The sequence below is a fragment of the Artemia franciscana genome, chromosome 13 (genome assembly GCF_032884065.1).
Source record: "Artemia franciscana chromosome 13, ASM3288406v1, whole genome shotgun sequence".
NCBI lineage: Eukaryota > Metazoa > Arthropoda > Branchiopoda > Anostraca > Artemiidae > Artemia > Artemia franciscana.
Window position 1 is genome coordinate 25,559,776 of NC_088875.1, and position 19,631 is coordinate 25,579,406.

The 19,631-nt window shown below is 35.9% G+C and overlaps 1 protein-coding gene across 4 annotated transcripts in view; it reads left to right on the forward strand.

Annotated features, from left to right (window-relative positions):
* The window catches only part of LOC136034715 (protein abrupt-like), a 159,503-nt gene that overhangs the window by 77,830 nt on the left and 62,042 nt on the right, over window positions 1-19,631 (forward strand). For all 4 annotated transcript variants that reach the window (XM_065716072.1, XM_065716073.1, XM_065716071.1 and 1 more), the window contains one exon: window positions 1,295-1,489. In XM_065716072.1, the coding sequence (XP_065572144.1) occupies window positions 1,295-1,489 (195 nt within the window). The remainder of the gene's footprint in view (window positions 1-1,294; window positions 1,490-19,631) is intronic.

Genomic DNA, 19,631 nt, shown 5'->3' on the forward strand with positions numbered 1-19,631 from the left:
AATGAATAAAAGAAAAAAGTCGGAATATTCCAAAATATATTTTGAAATATACATTCCAAAACATAGCCTGAATTTATGGTATCCTACAGTGTTTATTTTTACATTGTATTTTCTTTTAATTGGGTTGTGATAGCAGGGGTTCAGTTAAAATAGCAGGTTAATATGAAGATTTCAGAAAATAATTTCAAACATCGAAATAGAAGCAACCTTAGAAGGGTGGCGCTATTGCGAAAGTGCATGAGATAACATGCTGGAACTAAGAAGTATAAGTACTTACTTCTTGGAGTTGCTCTGGTGCTGGCAACTATAGTACAGCGTACCAGCTCACACCCAACAATCCAGAACGTGTCCACTACGCGCATACCCAATGTAATGAGTCTATTTCCAAAAGGCGTTTTAAGCAGTACAAAACGTAAATTAACAGTTGCTCAAAACGAACAACCTATACCATCAAATATGACAAGACCAATCCGAGCAGCTAACACAAGGGGCATTAAAAAAAATGTCTGAAATAATGATAAACGAAAATGAAGAACGAAGAAAAATGCGATTAGAATACTTGTGACAACGACAGCTACTACGAGAGAAAAACGAAAGTTAACAACAAAGAAATATACATTTATAAGATAAGCGGCAGGGGGAATTACAACGAACCAAAAACGAAAATGAAGAAAAAGAAATATGCGGTTACAAGACATGCGACAATGAGGATAAGAATGAATAAAAAATGAAAATAAAGAACAAAGAAACATGCGATTAGAGAATATGCGATAGCGAGAACAAAGAAATCTGTGGCTAGAAGATAAGCGACAGCAAAAATTACAACGAGTCAAAAACGACGGTTAAGAAACAAAGAAATATGCGACTACAAGACATGCAACAACGAGGATCAGAACGACACCAAAATGAAAGTGAAGAACAAATAAATATGTGTTAGAAGAAATAAATATATAGATGTGTTAATGTGACAGGCTTTAGAAAGGAATAAATGTGTTATGCGACAGCGAGACTCACAACGAGTCAAAAACGAAAGTGAAGAACAAAGAAATATAAGGTTAGAAGATAAGTGACGCCAAAAACGAAAGTGAAGAGCAAAAATAAATAAATATGCGGTTACAAGACATGCGACAACGAAGCTCAGAATGAATCAAAAACAAAGGTGAAGAACAAAGAAATATCGCTTTTCTTGATTTCAAGGGACTTCCAAGATTATTTTCTTAATTTATATCATAGCTTGTAGGTTTACAGATATTAAACAGGTATTCTAACTGCTTAATTTGCTTTTGTTTTACAGGCAAATCCATGTCAGCATCCTATCGTGATACTCCGAGACGTGATGCCTGACGACATGCAAGCATTACTTTCATTTATGTACAATGGAGAAGTCAGTGTCTCTAACGAGCAACTCCCTGGTGTCCTTAGAACCGCAAGAATGCTTCAAATTAAGGGACTTGCTGATGTCAATTCTTCCCAACCCTCTAAAGAAATGGTAATTAATTTTATTTTTAAACTTACATTTTGGGTAAATACCTCCTAAAAGTCAATCAAACTAAAAATGTGAAATTTGTATTTTTTATGGCATTTGGTGTTTACCAAGTTACATATAGCCATCACAATTTCTGTCTGTCTGTCGGTCTGTCTGTCTGTCGTTCCCAGTTTTGCTAGTTTGTGCATTTTCAGATAAGCTAGGACGATGAAATTTGGCAGTCGTATCATGGATCAGACCATATTAAATTTGAGGTAATTATTTCCCCGTTTCGACCATCTGGGGGTGAGTGGGGGGACGGTTAATTCGGAAAAAATAAAAAATGAGGTATTTTCGACTTTCGAACGGGTGATCAAATCTTAATGAAATTTGATATTTAGAAGGGCCTCGTGTCTCAGAGCTCTTGTTTTGACCTGACCGAATCTGGTGACATTGGGGGAGTTGGAGGGGGAACCAAAAATCTTGGAAAACGCTTAGAGTGAAGAGATTGGGATGAAACTTGGTGGGAAGAATAAGCAAAAGTCGTAGATACGTGATTGACATAACCGGACAGGGTCCGCCCTCTTTGGGGGAGTTGGAAGGAGGGGGTTTAATTTGGAAAAATTAGAAAAAATCAGGCATTTTTATGGCACTTGGTTTTAACCAAGTGACATTAGCAATCACCAATTCTGTCGGTCTGTCTGTCTGTCTGTCTGTCGGTCTGTCGGTCCCGGTTTTGCTACTTTAGGCACTTCCAGGTAAGCTAGGACGATGAAATTTGGCAAGCGTATCAGGGACCGGACCAGATTAAATTAGAAATAGTCTTTTTCCAGATTTGACCATCTGGGCGGGAGCGGGGGGCCAGTTAATTCGCAAAAAAATAGAAAAAAGGAAGTATTTTTAACTTATGAGCGGGTAATTGGATCTTAATGAAATTTGATGTTTGGAATGATATTGTGTCTCAGAGCTCTTATTTTAAATCCCGACTGGATCTGATGACATTGGGGGAGTTGGAGGGGGAAACCTAAAGTCCCGGTTTTGCTACTTTATGCACTTCCAGATAAGCTAGGACGATGAAATTTGGCAAGCGTATCAGGGACCGGACCAGATTAAATTATAAATAGTCGTTTTCCCGATTTGACAATCTGGGGGGGGGTGAGTGGGGGGCCGGTTAATCGGAAAAAATAGAACTTATGAGCAGGTGATTGGATCTTAATGAAATTTGATGTTTAGAATGATATTGTGTCTCAGAATTCTTATTTTTAAATCCCGACCGGATCTGATGACATTGGGGGGAGTTGGAGGGGGGGAAACATACAATCTTGGAAAACACTTAGAGTGGAGGGATCGGGATGAAACTTGGTGGGAAAAATGAGCACAAGTCCAAGATACATGATTGACATAACCGGAACGGATTCGCTCTCTTTGGGGTAGTTGGGGGCGGGGTTAATTCTGAAAAATTAGAAAAAATGAGGTATTTTTAACTTACAAACGGGTGATCGGATCTCAATAAAATTTGATTTTTAGAAGGATATCGTGTCTTAGAGCTCTTATTTTAAATCCCGACCGGATCTGGCGACATTGGGGGGGATTTGGGAGGGGGAAACCTAAAACTTGGAAAACACATAGAGTGGAGGGATCGGGATGAAACTTGGTGGGAAAAATGAGCACAAGTCCTAGAAACATGATTGACATAACCGGAACGGATCCGCTTTCTTTGGGGTAGTTGGGGGAGGGGTTAATTCTGAAAAATCAGAAAAAATGAGGTATTTTTAACTTACAAACGGGTGATCGGATCTCAATGAAATTTGACATTTAGAAGGATATCGTGTCTCATAGCTCTTATTTCAAATCCTGACCGGATCTGGGGACATTGGGGGAAGTTTGGGGTGGGGGAACCTAAAATCATGGAAAACGCTTAGATTGGAGGGATCGGGATGAAATTTGGTGGGAAAAATAAGCAGAAGTCTTACATGCGTGATATAAATAATTGGAACGGATCCGCTCTATTGGGGGGGGGGGGGTTAATTCTGAAAAAAATACGTATTTTTAACTTGCGAAGGAGTGATCGGATCTTCATGAAACTTCATATTTAGAAGGACCTCGTAACTCAGATCTCTTATTATAAATCTCAACCGGATCAAGCGTAATTGAGGGGGGGCAGTTGGGGAGACCGGAAATCTTAGAAAACTGGTGAGATCTGGATGAAACTGGATGGGAAGAATAGAAACCTGTCTAAGATACTTGACTGACATAACCGGACCGGATCTGCTCTCTTTGGTGGAATTGGGGGGAAGGGTAATTTTGAAAATTGAGGTATTTGTAACTTACGAAAGGGTGACCAGATCTTAATGACATTTGATATTTAGAAGGATCTTGTGCTTTTAAGTTCTAATTTTAAATTCCGACCAGATCCTGTGACATTGGGGGGAGTTGGAGGGGGAAACCAGAATTCTTGGAAAATGTGAAAATTGGGGTATTTTTATCTTACGAATAGATGATCGGATCTTAATGAAATTTGATTTTTAGAAGGAATATGTCTCAGAGCTCTTATTCCAAATCCCGACCAGATCTTTTGTCATTGGGGGGAGTTGGAGGGGAATATCTTGGAAAAACACTTGGAGTGGAGGAATCGGGATGAAGCTTGGTGGATAGAATAAACAAATGTCCTTGATATGTGATTGACAGAATCGTAGTGGATTCGCTCTCTTTGGAGGAGTTGGGGGGAGGGGTTCAGTGATTTGGCGAGTTTGGTGCTTCTGGACGTGTTAGGACGATGGAAATTGGTAGGCGTGTCAGGGAGGTGCACAATTTGATTTGATAAAGTCGTTTCCCAGATTCGACCATCTGAGGGGCTAAAGGGAGAGGAAAAATTAGAAAAAATGAGGCATTTATAACTTAGGAGTGGGTGATCGGATCTTAATGAATTTTGATATTTAGAAGGACATCGTGAGTCAGAGCTCTTATTTTAAATCCCGACCGGCATTAAGCCTCTTATTTTCCTTTTTAAATCTATTGATTCATAGAATTTTGTTAGAGCTCATACCATATGATCTCTTGGCTCTTAGCTCTTCTCGCCTCGTCACATGTGCCATATGAGCTCTTAGCTCTTGTTAGCTTACGAATGGGTGATCGGATATTAATGAAATTTGATAATTAGAAGTATCTTATGTCTCAGAGCTCTTATTTTAAATCCCGACTGGATCCGGTGACATTGGGGGGGAGTTGGAGGGGGAAACTGGAAATCTTGGAAAAGGCTTAGAGTGGATAGATCGGAATGAAACTTGGTGTGAAGAATAAGCGAAAATCCTAGATACGTAATTGACACAAATGGACCGGATCTGCTCTCTTTGGGGGAGTTGGAGGGGAGATTTTCAGTGCTATACCGAGTTCGGTGCTTCTGGACGTCCTAGGACGATGAAAATTGTTAGGCATGTCAGGACCCTGCACAAATTGACTTGATATCAGCCGTTTCTCTGATTTGAACATTCGCGGGGAGGGGAAGCTGGAGGAAGGGGACATGAAAATGGAAGTATGTTTATCTTACAAATGGATGATCGGATCTTAATGAATCTTGATATATAGAAGGATCTCATGTCTCAGATGCTCTATTTTCAGTTTGAGACATAGGGGGGAAAGAGGGGGGATACTGAAATTTTGGAAGTGAAATATCTGGGAAAACTCTTAATGTGGAGGGATCAGGATCAAACTTGATGGGAAGAATAAACACAAGTTCTTGATACGTGATTGACATAACTGGACCGGATTTGCTCTCTTTGGGGGATTTGAGGGGATTCTTATTGCTTTGGCGAGTTCGAGAATAAGTACAAGTTATAGATACGTGATTGACATAAGTGGACTGGATCCGATCTCTTTGGGGGATTTGGAGGGACATTTAGTGCTTTGGCGAGTTCGATGCTTCTTGACGTGCTAGGACGATGAAATCGAGTACCGAGTCTAATTTTAGGTTCCAACCTCGTCACAAGTGCCATATGGGCTCTTGGCTCTTGTTTGCAAGAATAAAGATTGCGGACACTGCCTTTTTAAGGGTGATTGTATCGAACCAGTGGTCCTAGAGAATCGGGAGAGGGCTCATCTGATCAAAAATTAACAGGTCTAGTGTTCTTTTTAGTGATACAAAGAATGGAAGAAAAATAGCCTCCTTCCCATACTTCTCTTTTCCCCAATGACATTTGGCTAAACCTTTGAGGTAGCCTTTTGATTAAGGTCTAATAATTAGGCCTCTGCGGATGGTATAATCCCCCCCACAGCCCCCGGGAAAACAGATGCAACTAATGCAATTTGCCTGTTGTTTACATACAGTATTTGCTATTGGAAAATATACAGAAATTTTTCGGGGCGAATTTTGTGTGGGATAGGATTTCTCATGGGAGAATTTTTCTGGGTAAATTTTATACGGACGGAAAGGGTTGTAAGTTATGCAATCTGCTGATTGTTTACATATAGTGTTTTTTGGGAAATATACGGAATTTTTTTCGAGGTTGAAGTCGAACTGATGAGAGGATTCCGCGAGAGGAATTTTTCTAAGGCAGTTTTTCTGAAGGAAATATTCCACAGATAGATGAGGCGAATTTCCAGGCATGATTTGAAAAACGATCAGAAATTAAATTTTCGAAAACGATATTTTTCAACTTGAAGTGAGGAGCAACATTAAAACAACAGGAACCGAAATTACTCCCTATTCGAAAGGCCTGTTCCTTCCTCAACCCTTACTCTGTATGCTAATTTTTTTAGTGCTTTAAAACAGCTTCTCACTCCAATTCACCGATCCTTGTGTTTCAGCAGTTGTTTTTCTACATAATTCTGACAAATAGTCAGACCTCATATACGGAATAATTTCTGTTCGTTTAATTTTTTAATGCTGCTCCTTACTTTAAGTTGATTTTTTTAATATTTAATTAGCGTAAAGAATGAGGACTTAACATGGTTATAGTTTGCTAATATGCAGGATAGCTTTTATCTTAATATATAAAAAAACTGAAAATAAATTTATATAGAAACAAATAATGTTATTAAATGAAAAGAAAGAGCAACGTTGAAACTTATATCGATTACACATCATCGTGGTTTGTATTCTTTTTTCTTTTCTATGTTTCAGAAATGATAGCTCTAACAAAAAGCAATGTAATTAAAGGTTAACTTTTTAATCACGATGCCTTGAGCATGATAGGGCCCGCTTTTTTTGCGTTGGCTACGGGCAACAGGATTTTCAGTTCAGATCTTTTCAAAAGCAATTGGTAAATAAAATACTTGCAATTGACAACTGGCTGCATTTGTTGCAGTTTAAAACGGTTCGAAGAAACCAGAAATGAAAGTGTAATGCTTAAAGGAGGGTATGGGTGGAGGGCACCTCATCTCATGTGCAAGATAATTTATATCTGTTTTCATTTGCACTATCGCTCCTTAATTTCATTTGAAAAAAGCTAGTTTTTGTTTCATTTAATTGGAAAGAAAAAGAGAAGTTGTCGGTTTATCTGATAGTTCACTTCAACGTTTGTTTCTTTGCTATTTCTGACTTATTGTGCAATTCTAGCCTAATGAATCAAATGTGTGGTTAAATTCGTCTTGAAGTAAGAATATACATTTTTGAAATAACTGTAGTTCATTTTCTAAACTGTTCTTTCTCTTTTGGGGGCAATTAATTTTGGATCGCTACCGAGCTTGAAGCTTATTGGCTAGACTGTTAGAGAACTGCCTTCAAAGAATTAAAAAAACGACTTTTTCTAAATTACTTTCCTTTGAAATGATGAAAACAACTGATGAACGCAAAGACGGTTTTATTTTAGTGAAAGCATCTTAGAATATCAAAGGGGATTTTCTAATGCAAATTACTGTCAAAAAGTAAATATTCTGTAGTGATTTTTTTCGGAAAGCCTTCCTGGAGCTAATTACAGAAAAGCTCATTAGGTGCGCATCACGGAGCATTTTTATTGAATCCTTTTTTTTCGTTTGGATTTGACTGCTTAATCACTAGACAGGGTGTAAGCGAAGCGGAAGAATGAGCCTCCCTCGATAAGCATTTTTCTAAAGTTGAATAAATCTCCCTAAATTATTGAAGAGAAATTTTTCTTTAATCTTTGGAAGTGTTTGCAAATAAAAGATCCTGTTTAATTTAAAAGAAATTAAAAAGCCGTAGATTTACAAATTATCTTGCTTTCGTTTGCTTGAGGGACTGTGTTTCTATATTAAAGCCTGTTTTTGGATTGTGCAGAAAATAGAGCTAATGCTAAAATCAAGAAATGATTAAAACTAGATATAAAGTGAGATTGATTGTTTTGATTTTCTTTTGCCAATTGCTTTACAATGTTCACAGTCTAGATTCTAGTATGATGGTGTGGTAAAGTTCCAGGTTGATTGAGCAACCTAATGCTATTTTCTTGTTAACAATAATAAACATTGCTTTATATATTACATGAAGAGTACCTTCTAAATACATTTTAATGAATTTGACTGATGTATTTCTGATTTTTTACTTTTCGGAAAAACCTTTAGTTACAAATGAGTAAAATAAACAAAGTTTTCCCTGAAAAATTTCAGGGAAATAAAATTAAAACGAGCAGAAATTAGCTAGTACTAGATGTCAAACCCAAAATGAGCAGCATTTACAACGAATAATTAAGCCAAATTTAGAACGAACATAGATAATCGCAGTTAAATGTAATATTGTGGCCCTCAAGTCCTCGTCCCCCAAGGATAGTATTATTTGTACTGTAATGAAAACTCAAATCATTGCTGAATTTTAACCAATGATTTTTTTTTTGTATATTTGAAAAGAATTGATTAAAGAGAAGGAAAAAATATTTGTTTTGAAATTGGGAAACTAAATGACTACTATCTTAGGTGATTTACTATTTTACGTGATTACTATTCTAATTAGAGTAGGAAAACCAAAATGATCTGTGCTGAGGGAAAATTTGGAAATTTGACGACCCCAAAAAGACCACCAAAAACAAGGGTCTCATTCGCTCTTATCTGAAACTTCAGTAAATAGCTTCAGCTAAAAGTTCTATTTAGTCGGTTTACCTTTCTTTGCATTTGAAAGGAGTTGATTTAAACGGAAGTAAACACTGATTACAATTTATTGCATTTTAGATTAATAAAAACTAAATTAACTGTTACAAATTACTGGTACAGAAAAGGTGAAATTCTATAAGCATGAATTTTTTTCTCTATACAAATAGAAAGGAAACTCTATGCTATGTACTATAAAATGAAATGTTTTCAGTTCTAAGTTTCTTTTTAGAGATTCTTATAACGTTACAATTGAGTTTGACTTCAGAGACATTTCTGGAGACCTTATTTTTATCGAATGCTATTCTAAGGTCAAATTTGAACACCCGCTAGAACTAAAACGATCAAAAACGATGACCATGAGCCACTCAGGTAAACCTGATTCTCAGGTAAACTCCAGTCTCCAGCTTCAAGATGATAATATAAAGTAAATTGAAGAATTTACCTAGATTGGTGCCTTACTCACCTCCAACAATAACCACTCCAAAGATATCAAGAGAAACATGGCTCTTACAAATTCCAACTTAAAATTGCTGATGCCCATTAAGAGGAACTTGAACTTATCAACAACGCTTAAAGTGGGGCCATTTAACTCGCTTATCTTCCCTATCGCCATTTATGCCTATGAATCCTGAACTCTATTAACAGAAGATTAGCATCGTCTTGCCTTTGAAACAAAATCACTACGACGCACTACCGGTATCACTTATCATGGCAGAATTTCCAACATCAAGCTTCTCCGTAATCTCAAGGTCCATATAACCACCCTTGGCAGAATAAAACTGCAGCAGCTTAGATGGCTAGGGCATAGGGCACATAACGTATGGATAGCACTTGTCTCTCGAAAATAGCCTTTGAAGGTCGGGTACACTGTTCTCGACCTAGAGGATGCCCCCCAAAGAGATGGAAGGACAACTTCTCGTCACTTAGCTTACCGCACCATCTCCGCCTTGCAGAAGATAGGAATGCATACAGGATACCAATAGACTGATGAAAAAAGTTTCCCAAAAACGACTTTCAGGGAGGGATGGGACTTCAGTCAAGTAAGTCACTAGAACTAGAAGCTAACTATTTTGAAAAATTCAATTTTCCTACAAAAAGATTGAGAAAGCTTCAGAGTTGACACTAATTAAAGGGAAATTTAGACTTTTTTTAGGAATAGATAGAAAAAATGTCACGCCTGCTGGATGTTTAATATAGTGACATGAGCAAGGAGCACTGAGCAGCACATATTGTTGGTTCCTTTTGCAAGTGTTTACAGAAGCGTCTCCTGTAAACACATCTTTCTCATTTACTCCGCCTCCCCAGCCCCGCGTTTTGGCTGGCTTTAAGACCATTTTTAGTGTCCCGATTTCTCAATTCAGACCGAGTCCAGAAAACTTCTTAGTCTCCATTTGAACTACCTTGTTTATTATTTTTTCTAAAACAACCGACCTTAGTCTAATTTATTATAAAAATATTTCAAAATTGAGATTATCCTACACGGATCACCTGCCCCTGTCTACTCGTTAAGAAGCAAATGAAGCAATCAATCATAATGCAATGTCTAGTTTCTTTTTTGCATTGGTCATGTTGTATCTAAACTCTGGCAGGAATACGAGCAACTACATAAAAAGACGGCGTCGAAAATTATTTCTTTTTTTACTTCCTTGCCTGGGCCTATTAAGTGTCAGCATTCGAGCCAACAAAAGCTACGTTTTTTTCAGGAAGTTTTCTCTTTGGTGCCAAAAAAATTAAATGATTCTCTTTGTGGATTACTCGTACATTTACTTTTTTACTGTCTTTTTTTATGGAGGATGACGCGGCAAGTAACAATACAGTTGGTTACGAAGATATGAATACAGAATTAATTACTTTTTTCTTGTCTTTGATTCTGTGATCAAGTTTTTACTGATCATGGGTTTGATAATTCACTGAGAGTTTGGTATGTAATGTACAATGGAGGCCTTCAACAGAATTATATCTATGATTTATAGGATTGGAAAGCAGATGAAAATTTACTAGATGTTTTCCAGAGAAATTGCCTACGGATTGTTCTGGGTACCCGGCTGACTGACCGTATTTCAAACAGTAGGTTGTACGAAAAGTGTGGTTCAATCCCGCTTTCTGGGGCTATAATGAAAGAAAAGTTGAGATGGCTAGGCCACGTTCTACGGATGAAGGATGACAGATTACCGAAGATTGTTCTTTTCGGCCAACCGTCTGGGGCTACACGGAAAGCAGGTCGTCCTTGTCTGGGTTGGAAGGATGTCATAAATAAAGATTTAAAGGAAATGGGAACTTCCTTGGAGGGTGTAAAGAGGGAGCCTTTAAATAGATTAGGTTGGAGGAGGAGCGTGCGTAGCTGTGTTGGCCTCAGGCGGCTTGGTGCTGCAGTGAGTTATTATTATTAGTAGTAGTAGTTTATAGGATTGTAACATATACACAAGGTTATGTCAATTGCTAAGCATGTACAGGATATTTTCTGTGGCAGGGGTCCAATTTGCAAAACAAAACAAACAAAAAAATCGAAAGGACTATAGCAACATAGAGGAAGTCATTGACAAAATTATGATAAATTGAGGGAGAACCCAGGTCCATGCCTCCTTGGTTCGTTTCTGACCATACTTGACTATCATAAGAACAATTTATAATGAACTCTATACAAGGTTGTACTTAAATTTAAGATAGTCAAGGTTCTTTGAGGACAGTCATGGCGAAATAAAAATTAACAGATATGCAAAGATGAATAATGTTTTTCTCATCTTAACATTCCGATTTTAAAAATTCCGGATAATTGTTTAGTATCCCAAATTGTTGCTCAGTATAGACCAGATCGGACCTATTCCGCATTTTCTGTTATTAATTTAAAAGAGTATTTTCAAAAAAATAGAAACTTCCAATGAAAAGTAAAAAGCCTACCCAAAGTTACGACAAGCGGATATAAAGCCATACTATAATTCAAACCTAAAACGAATAGAAATTACTATCAATGAACAAATGGAACCCAAAACATACAGAAATTTGAATAAGCAACAATGTCAAATACAAATATCACAGATGCTGCTATAGATGAATAAATCAGTCCTAAAAAGAACAGAAGTTAAAATGAATATTCCTTGTCCTATTTCTCTTGTCATATAAATGTTCTCGAGTTCCAGTAGCACCTAACAATATTTCACTTCTTTTTTATCGCACCTTTTCGTTAATTATTTCTTTCTTGTTTGCATTTATTTTTCTCTATTTGATAACATTCGGGTATTAGCCAATGAAAAAATTATGTGAGTAAATTCTGATTGACTTCGCCCTAACTAAGTTCGAATCGATTGATCTTCAGGATTTGATCAACCGTTCTGGACGCTAGCTAAATCTCTAACGTGAACTTTTTCTTCTTCTTCATATGTTTGCGTTTTACGGGGTTGAGTTTAAGTAATTTCGAATTTAGCGCTAGCTAAAATCGTACTGTGCATGGGCTTTAAGATATCTGGCATTGTTTTCTAGGTGGAACCAAAGTTAAGCTTATACAATGTTTAAAAAATTAACACATGAATAGTAATTCTCGGTGTAAGTTTAACTAGTCAAATTGTCGGTACAAGTTTAACTAGTCAAACAGTACCTGGTAACGAACTGTAGTAAGGAGCGACCCGGCTCAATAGTAACAGAAACTCTAAAAAATGGAATTTTGATACCAATAGTTACATCAAAAGAATGGTATTTTTACGCTGATTCTGAATATATAAGCCTTGCCGACGCCTCGCTCTTTGAGCTAAAGTTTTTTATTGTTTCAAAAGGTAGAGCTGTGAGAAAAAGTCAAACTTTAGCGTAAAGAGTGAGGGGTAGAGGAGGGGACAACTTTCATATACGGAATAATTTCTGTTCGTTTTAAGTTTTAATGTCACTCCTTACTTGGAGCAAAAAAAATTTTTTTTTATTTAAATAAATTAAGGGAGGGACAGTACCAAGTTTATTCACCAGATATATACTTAAAGGCAAGCAAGTTTTTAGCCTTATAAATGTATCAGATTAATTGATGATAAAATGCAGCATTTTCTATATTTGTCCTTATAAAGTGTGTATATTCGAATAATGCAGTTTGCTTTGATTGACTTGGAGATCCTTACCTTCGATTCCCATTGGGGCGATTTTTTTTAACGCAAAACGACTCACAGGTAGCTGGTGCAGGAAAATCGCAAAAATATTCACAAAATAACGGTTCACTACAGCTGTTGATGCGCTAAAAATACTATGAGATACTTTTTAAGTGTATGCATAGGGATAGTCTTAATCAAGTTCCAGAAGCCAAGAAAAATATTCAAAAATATCGTGTATAGCTTAGGCTAGCAATGGAATGGAAAATAATGTAATGGAAAATAAGTCTTATCTTCTATGCTCATTTCCCTGGAAATATCCCCCAAGTCTCGCGTATTAAAATCTTGTATTAAAGGGACACGACCCTCATGTTATTTGTCAAATATCAATGGAATACTTCTGATAAACATGTTTATTTTCTCAATTACTTGCAATTTATCGTTCTACTAAGCTTTTAATTCAGAATTACGTATGTGTTTTTAACGGCTCAGTAGAAATTTCTCAACACAACCATTGAACCCCTGTAACGTATAAACTTGCAGAAAAAAACGGAGGAAATTTGACAGATTACGTAAATACCACTGTTCTTGCGTGAAATCGCATAAATGGGAACCCAAGGTTACCTGATGTGCTGATTCGGTAATATTTAATGTCAACTGCCTCTGTCCACACTGTTTAGTGCTTTCTCGGTTCGCCTAAATTATGTTATAGCAAGTTTGTAAATTGATTAATATGTGCCCAAACTCTATCTTAAGAAATTTAAATATGGCTGCCCCCCTATTTTCCTCAAATCAACAGTGTTTAAATGTTTTTTTTTGCTTGTCACAATCATTGTTGACGAGCGTTTCAAACAGTTCATGGTAACGAACTGTAGCATGGAGCGACCCGGCTCAATAGTAACCGAATGTCCGAAAAATTGAATTTTGTTACCAATAGTTGCATCATATGAATCACATTTTAATGCTGATTTTAAATATATCAGTTTCATCAAGTTTAGTCTTACTCAGCAAAAGTTACGAGTCTGAGAAAATTTGCCTTATTTTAGAACATGGGATTAAACACCCCTAAAAGTCATATAATCTTAACGAAAATCACAACATCATATTCAGCGTATCAGAGAACCATACTAAAGAAGTTTCAAGCTCCCATCTACAATAACGTGGGAGGATCTTTAACGTTGGAAGCTCCTATCTACAATAATGTGGGAGAATCTTTCCATGGAGGAATTTATTATGAGGGTAGATAATTTCCATGAAGGATTTTCTAGGATTATTAAAAAAACAATGGGAAATTAAACAATTTTTCAGATGGAAGTAATGAGCCGTATTAAAACTTAAAACGAACAGAAAATATTACGTATATAAGGGGGTTTGTCTCCTTCACAGTACCTTGCTCTTTACTCTGAAGTAATTTTAGTAATTTCAACTATTTATTCTACGGCCTTTGTGATTCAGGGGTCATTCTGAAAGAATTGGGACGCAATTCAAGCTTTAGTGTAAAGAGCGAGCTATTGAATAGGGGGCAAAACCCTTCATATACGTAAAAAAATACACAAATATAGAAGTTCATTTCGTAAGTTGATTCGTAAGTTACGTATATTTATTACTAACAAAAACGTTCGTAAACCTACCCCTTTGTTTTACCAATCGTCCGATCAGAACTATGAGAAAGCTATTTAGCAAAAAAAAATAATGTGCAAATTTCATTTTAATTATTCATGTGCGGTGAGGCAAAATCAAAGCTTTCATTAATTCAAAAACCTTCAGAAATTAAATAAAAAAACGAGTTTTTTTTAACTGCAAGTAAAGAGCGACATTAAAACTTAAAACAAACAGAAATTGTTCCGCATATGAAAGGGGTCGGTCCCTCCTCAACGCCTCGCTCTTTACGCTAAAGTTTTTTATTGTTTTAGAAAGAGAGTTCTTTTAATAGAGTTCTGATAAATAGTCAACCTTTTGCGTAAAGAGCGAGATGTTGAGGAGGGGACAACCCCTTTCATACACGGAACAATTTCTGTTCGTTTTAAGTTTTAATGTCGCTCCTTACTTGCAGTTAAAAAAGCTTGTTTTTTTTATTTAATCTAATTAAAGGCTATATTATAGCTGCTAATATACCTGTCGAGCTTTCCTTAGTAAGAACTTAATTGCACTTAATGCATTAAATTGCACTTATTTAAAGTGCGTAATATGTTAACTAGAAGGAATGTTAAGCCCAAACTGTTGGACACCGTTTATAGTAAGAGTCGGCAATAGTCAAATCTACCCTACGGGGCGAGTTGGTTTAAGTCAGAAGTATTTAGAAATTGTTTATTTTTAATCCGCAATTTACTGCAGCTGCTTACTTGTTATCTTTTCTTTGCATTACAATCAAAAATTTTACAGCTAAATTAAAAAAAAAAAAACGTGGAAAAAACAATTACTTTGACCTTGTTGAAATCAAATTGGGTTCGGATTGCTGTCTAGAACAAATTGACGTGGAAGGATCATGTCTTAGAGTGCATCCCTCTATTCTTGCTGCTTTTCTTGAACTGGCGATAAGCTGTTTACTGAAGACTGAATGTGTAAATAACTGAACTTTTCAACTGTGATTTCACTATCCAACCTTATGTTCTTCTGAAGTGGCAAGTAGCTGCTGAAAAGAAGTCTGGTAAAATTGAGTTTGAAAAATCATATTTACAGAAAAACTGGATTAAAATGAAGCACCCTTTTATTAAAAACGTCTTTGAGTGTCTTTCTATTTAAAGAGTGCTACATATTCTCTGTCTCTTTCAATATTCAGTTTTATTTCATAAATAAAAAGGAGTGTTGTAATTACATAAAAGGTATTTGAAAGCGCGTTGATATTAACTGTTTGGTATTTCGTGTTTTACTTAACTTGATTGGAATTTTCTTTTGAATATTAAGTGCTGTTTGAAAAGGAAAAAAAAATTAAGGTATTTGGATTTTCTTTGAGAAATACTTAAGAAAAAGGCTGTGAATCTTAATTTATTCAATTCTACTAATGGATTGCACAAGTTTGAAGAGGAAAGTATTGTCTTAAAAGCTTGATGTGATTATTAAAAAAAAAAGTTTTCTTTTCTTTGAAACTGAAACAACTTTGCATACTTTCACACCGCTTTTTATATTTCGTTATGATTATGTGGTATTATTATAATTGCTCCAGGAGCTTCAAATGACCAGTAAGTGTCCTCGTATAACCTACACATATTACATTTTGAAAAGGGTTGTTAACGTTTTTAACCCGAATCCAAATTTAGACGCTTTAGAGCCCATGTCCTGAAAACCTCTGATCATGTCCTGGTTGTCAAGTATTCTATCACCTTCTGGATTCTCATGAGCCCAAAAGTCGCAAAAATTTCCCAAAAGTGTCCTTTGACAATTCCGAATGAAAACCTGACGAGTCTATAATTATGGTCTTCACTAAACATTTTTCTAGCGTCATTATGAAATATGAAGGAACAAAAGGAAATGACACACATAAAACCATCAGTCACGTAAATGTGATTTTAACGAAAAATTATAGATGAAATGGTAAAAATCTGGATTGTTGGGGGGAGGGGGAGAAACAGGCCCGAAGGTTCCACCTTCGTACGTTACTAAAATGTCTATTCATCACTTATTTTCATGTACGTTGAAACGAAAGCATGTGTTTTGGGGAGGTGGGCAAAATATTTGCTGTTCGTCACAGTTTTTTCTTCTTTTTTTTTATTCCAGTGGTCTGACAGATTCTTGGCTGGTTGCCAAAACAATAATTCCCTTTTGTCTTTCTCAGAATATTTGACTAAATCAGTTGTTTTGATTACATACAAATTGTTTAAACAAATGCAATTTTGTTCTTGATTTTGCTGATTATGCTAAACTAGCAGTAGAGTCTGTCGGAAGATGAGGATAAAAAGAGGAAAAAAAATCACACTGAATATTGTTTTGTGAGGGGCGGATTGAATTTTTTTTGTCCCCCTTCCTAATACATTGTGACATTTTATCCACCCCTTATTGTGGCATACATCTTGAGCTCAACCGCATCTTGAGGCGTCTTGTTTACATCTCAACCTCTGACAAAGATATGAAGAGCATTGATGCATTAGGAATTGTTAAATTAAAAAAAAAAGTTTCCAATGAGTATAATGATATATCGAGAGTTTTAGCAATTCTAAGCTGGAATCCTTTGGTAAATTGAATTCCCGAAGGCTTTAAAACTTGCAGTTTCTCATCAGCTCATTAACCAAGATACTGAAAAATACGCCTTACCAACTAGGCAGAGACGAAAATTAAGTTCTGACATTAAAAAGAATTACCTCGGAAAAGACATGAAATGTATCCTGTGAATCCGGAAATCCTATTTGCAGAATTTCTCTTTTCCCCTCACGATTCACAGAGGATTTTCTTGTCAAGACAGTTTTTAAGGAGTGAAAATGGAATTTTTTGTAAATATAAGGGTTTACTTTTTTTAATCTAGTCAAAGAAACGAGAAATGAACTTTTCTCAAAGCAGTCTAAATGAATGATTAATTCCTCTTGAAACTGGGGGGAAGAAGTTATTAAGCATATTTACGAACGTTTAAAATTTGTGAAAAATGCTTCAAGTGCTTAAACAGCTGCTTCTGACCTGCAATTTATTTGAACTGCAGTGAAATCAAACATATTTTCCGTATAAAACCTCTCCGCTGATATTCTACTAGTTCAATTTTGAGATAAAAAAAAATAAAATAAAATTAACTAAAGTTAAAGTTTTATTGAGTTTCAGTAAAGCGTAAATAGCTGTAGCCTTGTGGGCATAGGATGGAAATTCGCTAAACCATTCTTGAAAATGGTAGAAAAATGCTCAGAAGTTCATGGATTTGTACTTTGATGGAAATTTAAAGCCATTTTTGGCATTTGAGTTTTGTATTAGGAAGCTATAGTCTTATTTTTGCAATTAATTGTTTTTAACATCCTAAAATACAATACTGAACGAAGTTCAAACCCCGCTTATGAACTATTTACTTACTTTTTTGGGGATCCCGTGATGCAGACTTTTGTGAAAATAGGAAGCCCTTAATATTCGTAATTAGTAACTTCAAAAAACTTTATAACCTTCTTAACCTTATTTGTGAAATGTGTACTTACTTTTTTCAAATTTGGATGGACAAGCAATATCCGCCATGTATCAAATAGTTCGTGGTAACGAACTAGTGACCCGCCTGTAACCGAAACTCTAAAAAAAGAAATTTTTTTGCCAATACATATATCAAAAGAAGCTTATTATATTGATTTCAAATATATAAGTTTTATTAAGTTTAGTCTTGTCCATCAAAGGCTACGAGCCTGAGAAAATTTGCCTTATTCTCGAAAAAAGGGAGAAACCTCCCCTTAAAGTTACATAATCTAAATGAAAATAGCACCGTCAGATTCAGCGTATCAAACAACCCCGCTGGAAAGATTTCAAGCTCCTATCTTCAATTAAATAAAAAAACAAGTTTTTTTTTTTAACTGCTATCAATGAGCGACATTAAAACTTACTCAGCGCCTTGCTCCTTACGCTAAAGTTTGACTCTTTGTCACAGTTCTACTTTTTAAAACAATAAAAAACATGAGCATAAATAGCGAGGCATTGAGGAGGGGACAACCCATTTCATATACGGAATAATATCTGTTCGTTTTAAGTTTTAATCTCGTTCCTTACTTGCAGTTAAAAAAAAAACTTGTTTCTGAATTAGTGCATGTTTTGATTATGGCTCACCGCACATGAATAATTAAAGTGAAATTTGCATACTATTTTTGTTTTGGCTAAATGACTTTCTTATAGTTTTGATCGGATGATTTTGGTAAAAAAAGTGTGGGTGAGGAGGCCTAGTTGCCCTCCAATTTTTGGTTACTTAAGAAGGCAACTAGAACTTTATATTTTTTACGAATGTTTTCATTAGTAATAAATTTACGCAGCTTACGAAGTAACCTACGTAATGAACTTCTTTATTTATGTGTTCTTTATTGGTCTTTATACTTTAGCGTGAAGAGTGAGGTATTGAGGAGGAGACGAAGCCCCTTATATACTTAATAATTTCTCTTTGTTTTAAGTTTTAATGCTGCTCCTTACTTGCAGTTGAAAAAATTTATTTATTTATTTTCTCATTGTTTCTTAAATAATGCTAGAAAGTCCTCCCCGAACGTGAAAAAAATCCCCGTGAAAACGTCTGTACACTTCCCAATGACCATTACTATATGTAAGCAATGCTCAAAGTTTGTAACTTGTAGCCCCTCCCCAGGGGACTGTGGGAGATTCAGTCGTTCCCGAAGACATAGTTATTATACTTTTCGACTATGCTGAACAAAATGGATATCCCAAAATTCTGATCCGGTGACTTTGGGAAGCAAAAAAGCGTGGGAAAGGGCCTAGGTGCGCTCTAATTTCTGTTCGAAAGGAGATTTGGTTGCCACATTTTGCAGATAGGAGCTTGAAACCTCTGCAGTAGAGTTCTCTGATACGCTGAATTGGATTGTAATTTCTGTTATAATGAACCCTCTTACGACATTTTAGGACCACTGGGTCGATACGATCACCCCTGGAAAAAACAAACAAACAAATAAACACGCATCCGTGATCTGTCTTCTGGCAAAAATACAAAATTCCACATTATTGTAGATAAGAGTTTGAAACTTCTTTAGTATGGTTCTCTGATGCGCTGAATACGATGTTGTGATTTTCGTTAAGATTATATGACGTTTAATCCATTTTCTGAGATCAGGAAAGTTTTCTCAGGCTCGTAACTTTTGATGGGTAAGAACAAACTTGATGAAACTTATATATTTAAAAACAGCATAAAAATACAATTCTTTTTATGAAACCCTTGGTATCAAAATTCCGTTTTTTTAGAGTTTGGGTTACTATTGAGCCGGGTCGCTCCTTACTACAGTTCGTTACCACGAACTGTTTGAAAAAGTGTAATTTTGTAATTTTTTTTGCCAAAAGAAAGATCACGGATGCGTATCTCCCCCTCCCAGGGGTGGTCTTTTTGATCCTGTGTTCCTAGAACATCAAATGAGTGGGCTCATTCGAACGGAAATCAAAAGTTCTATTGCTTTTTTTTACTG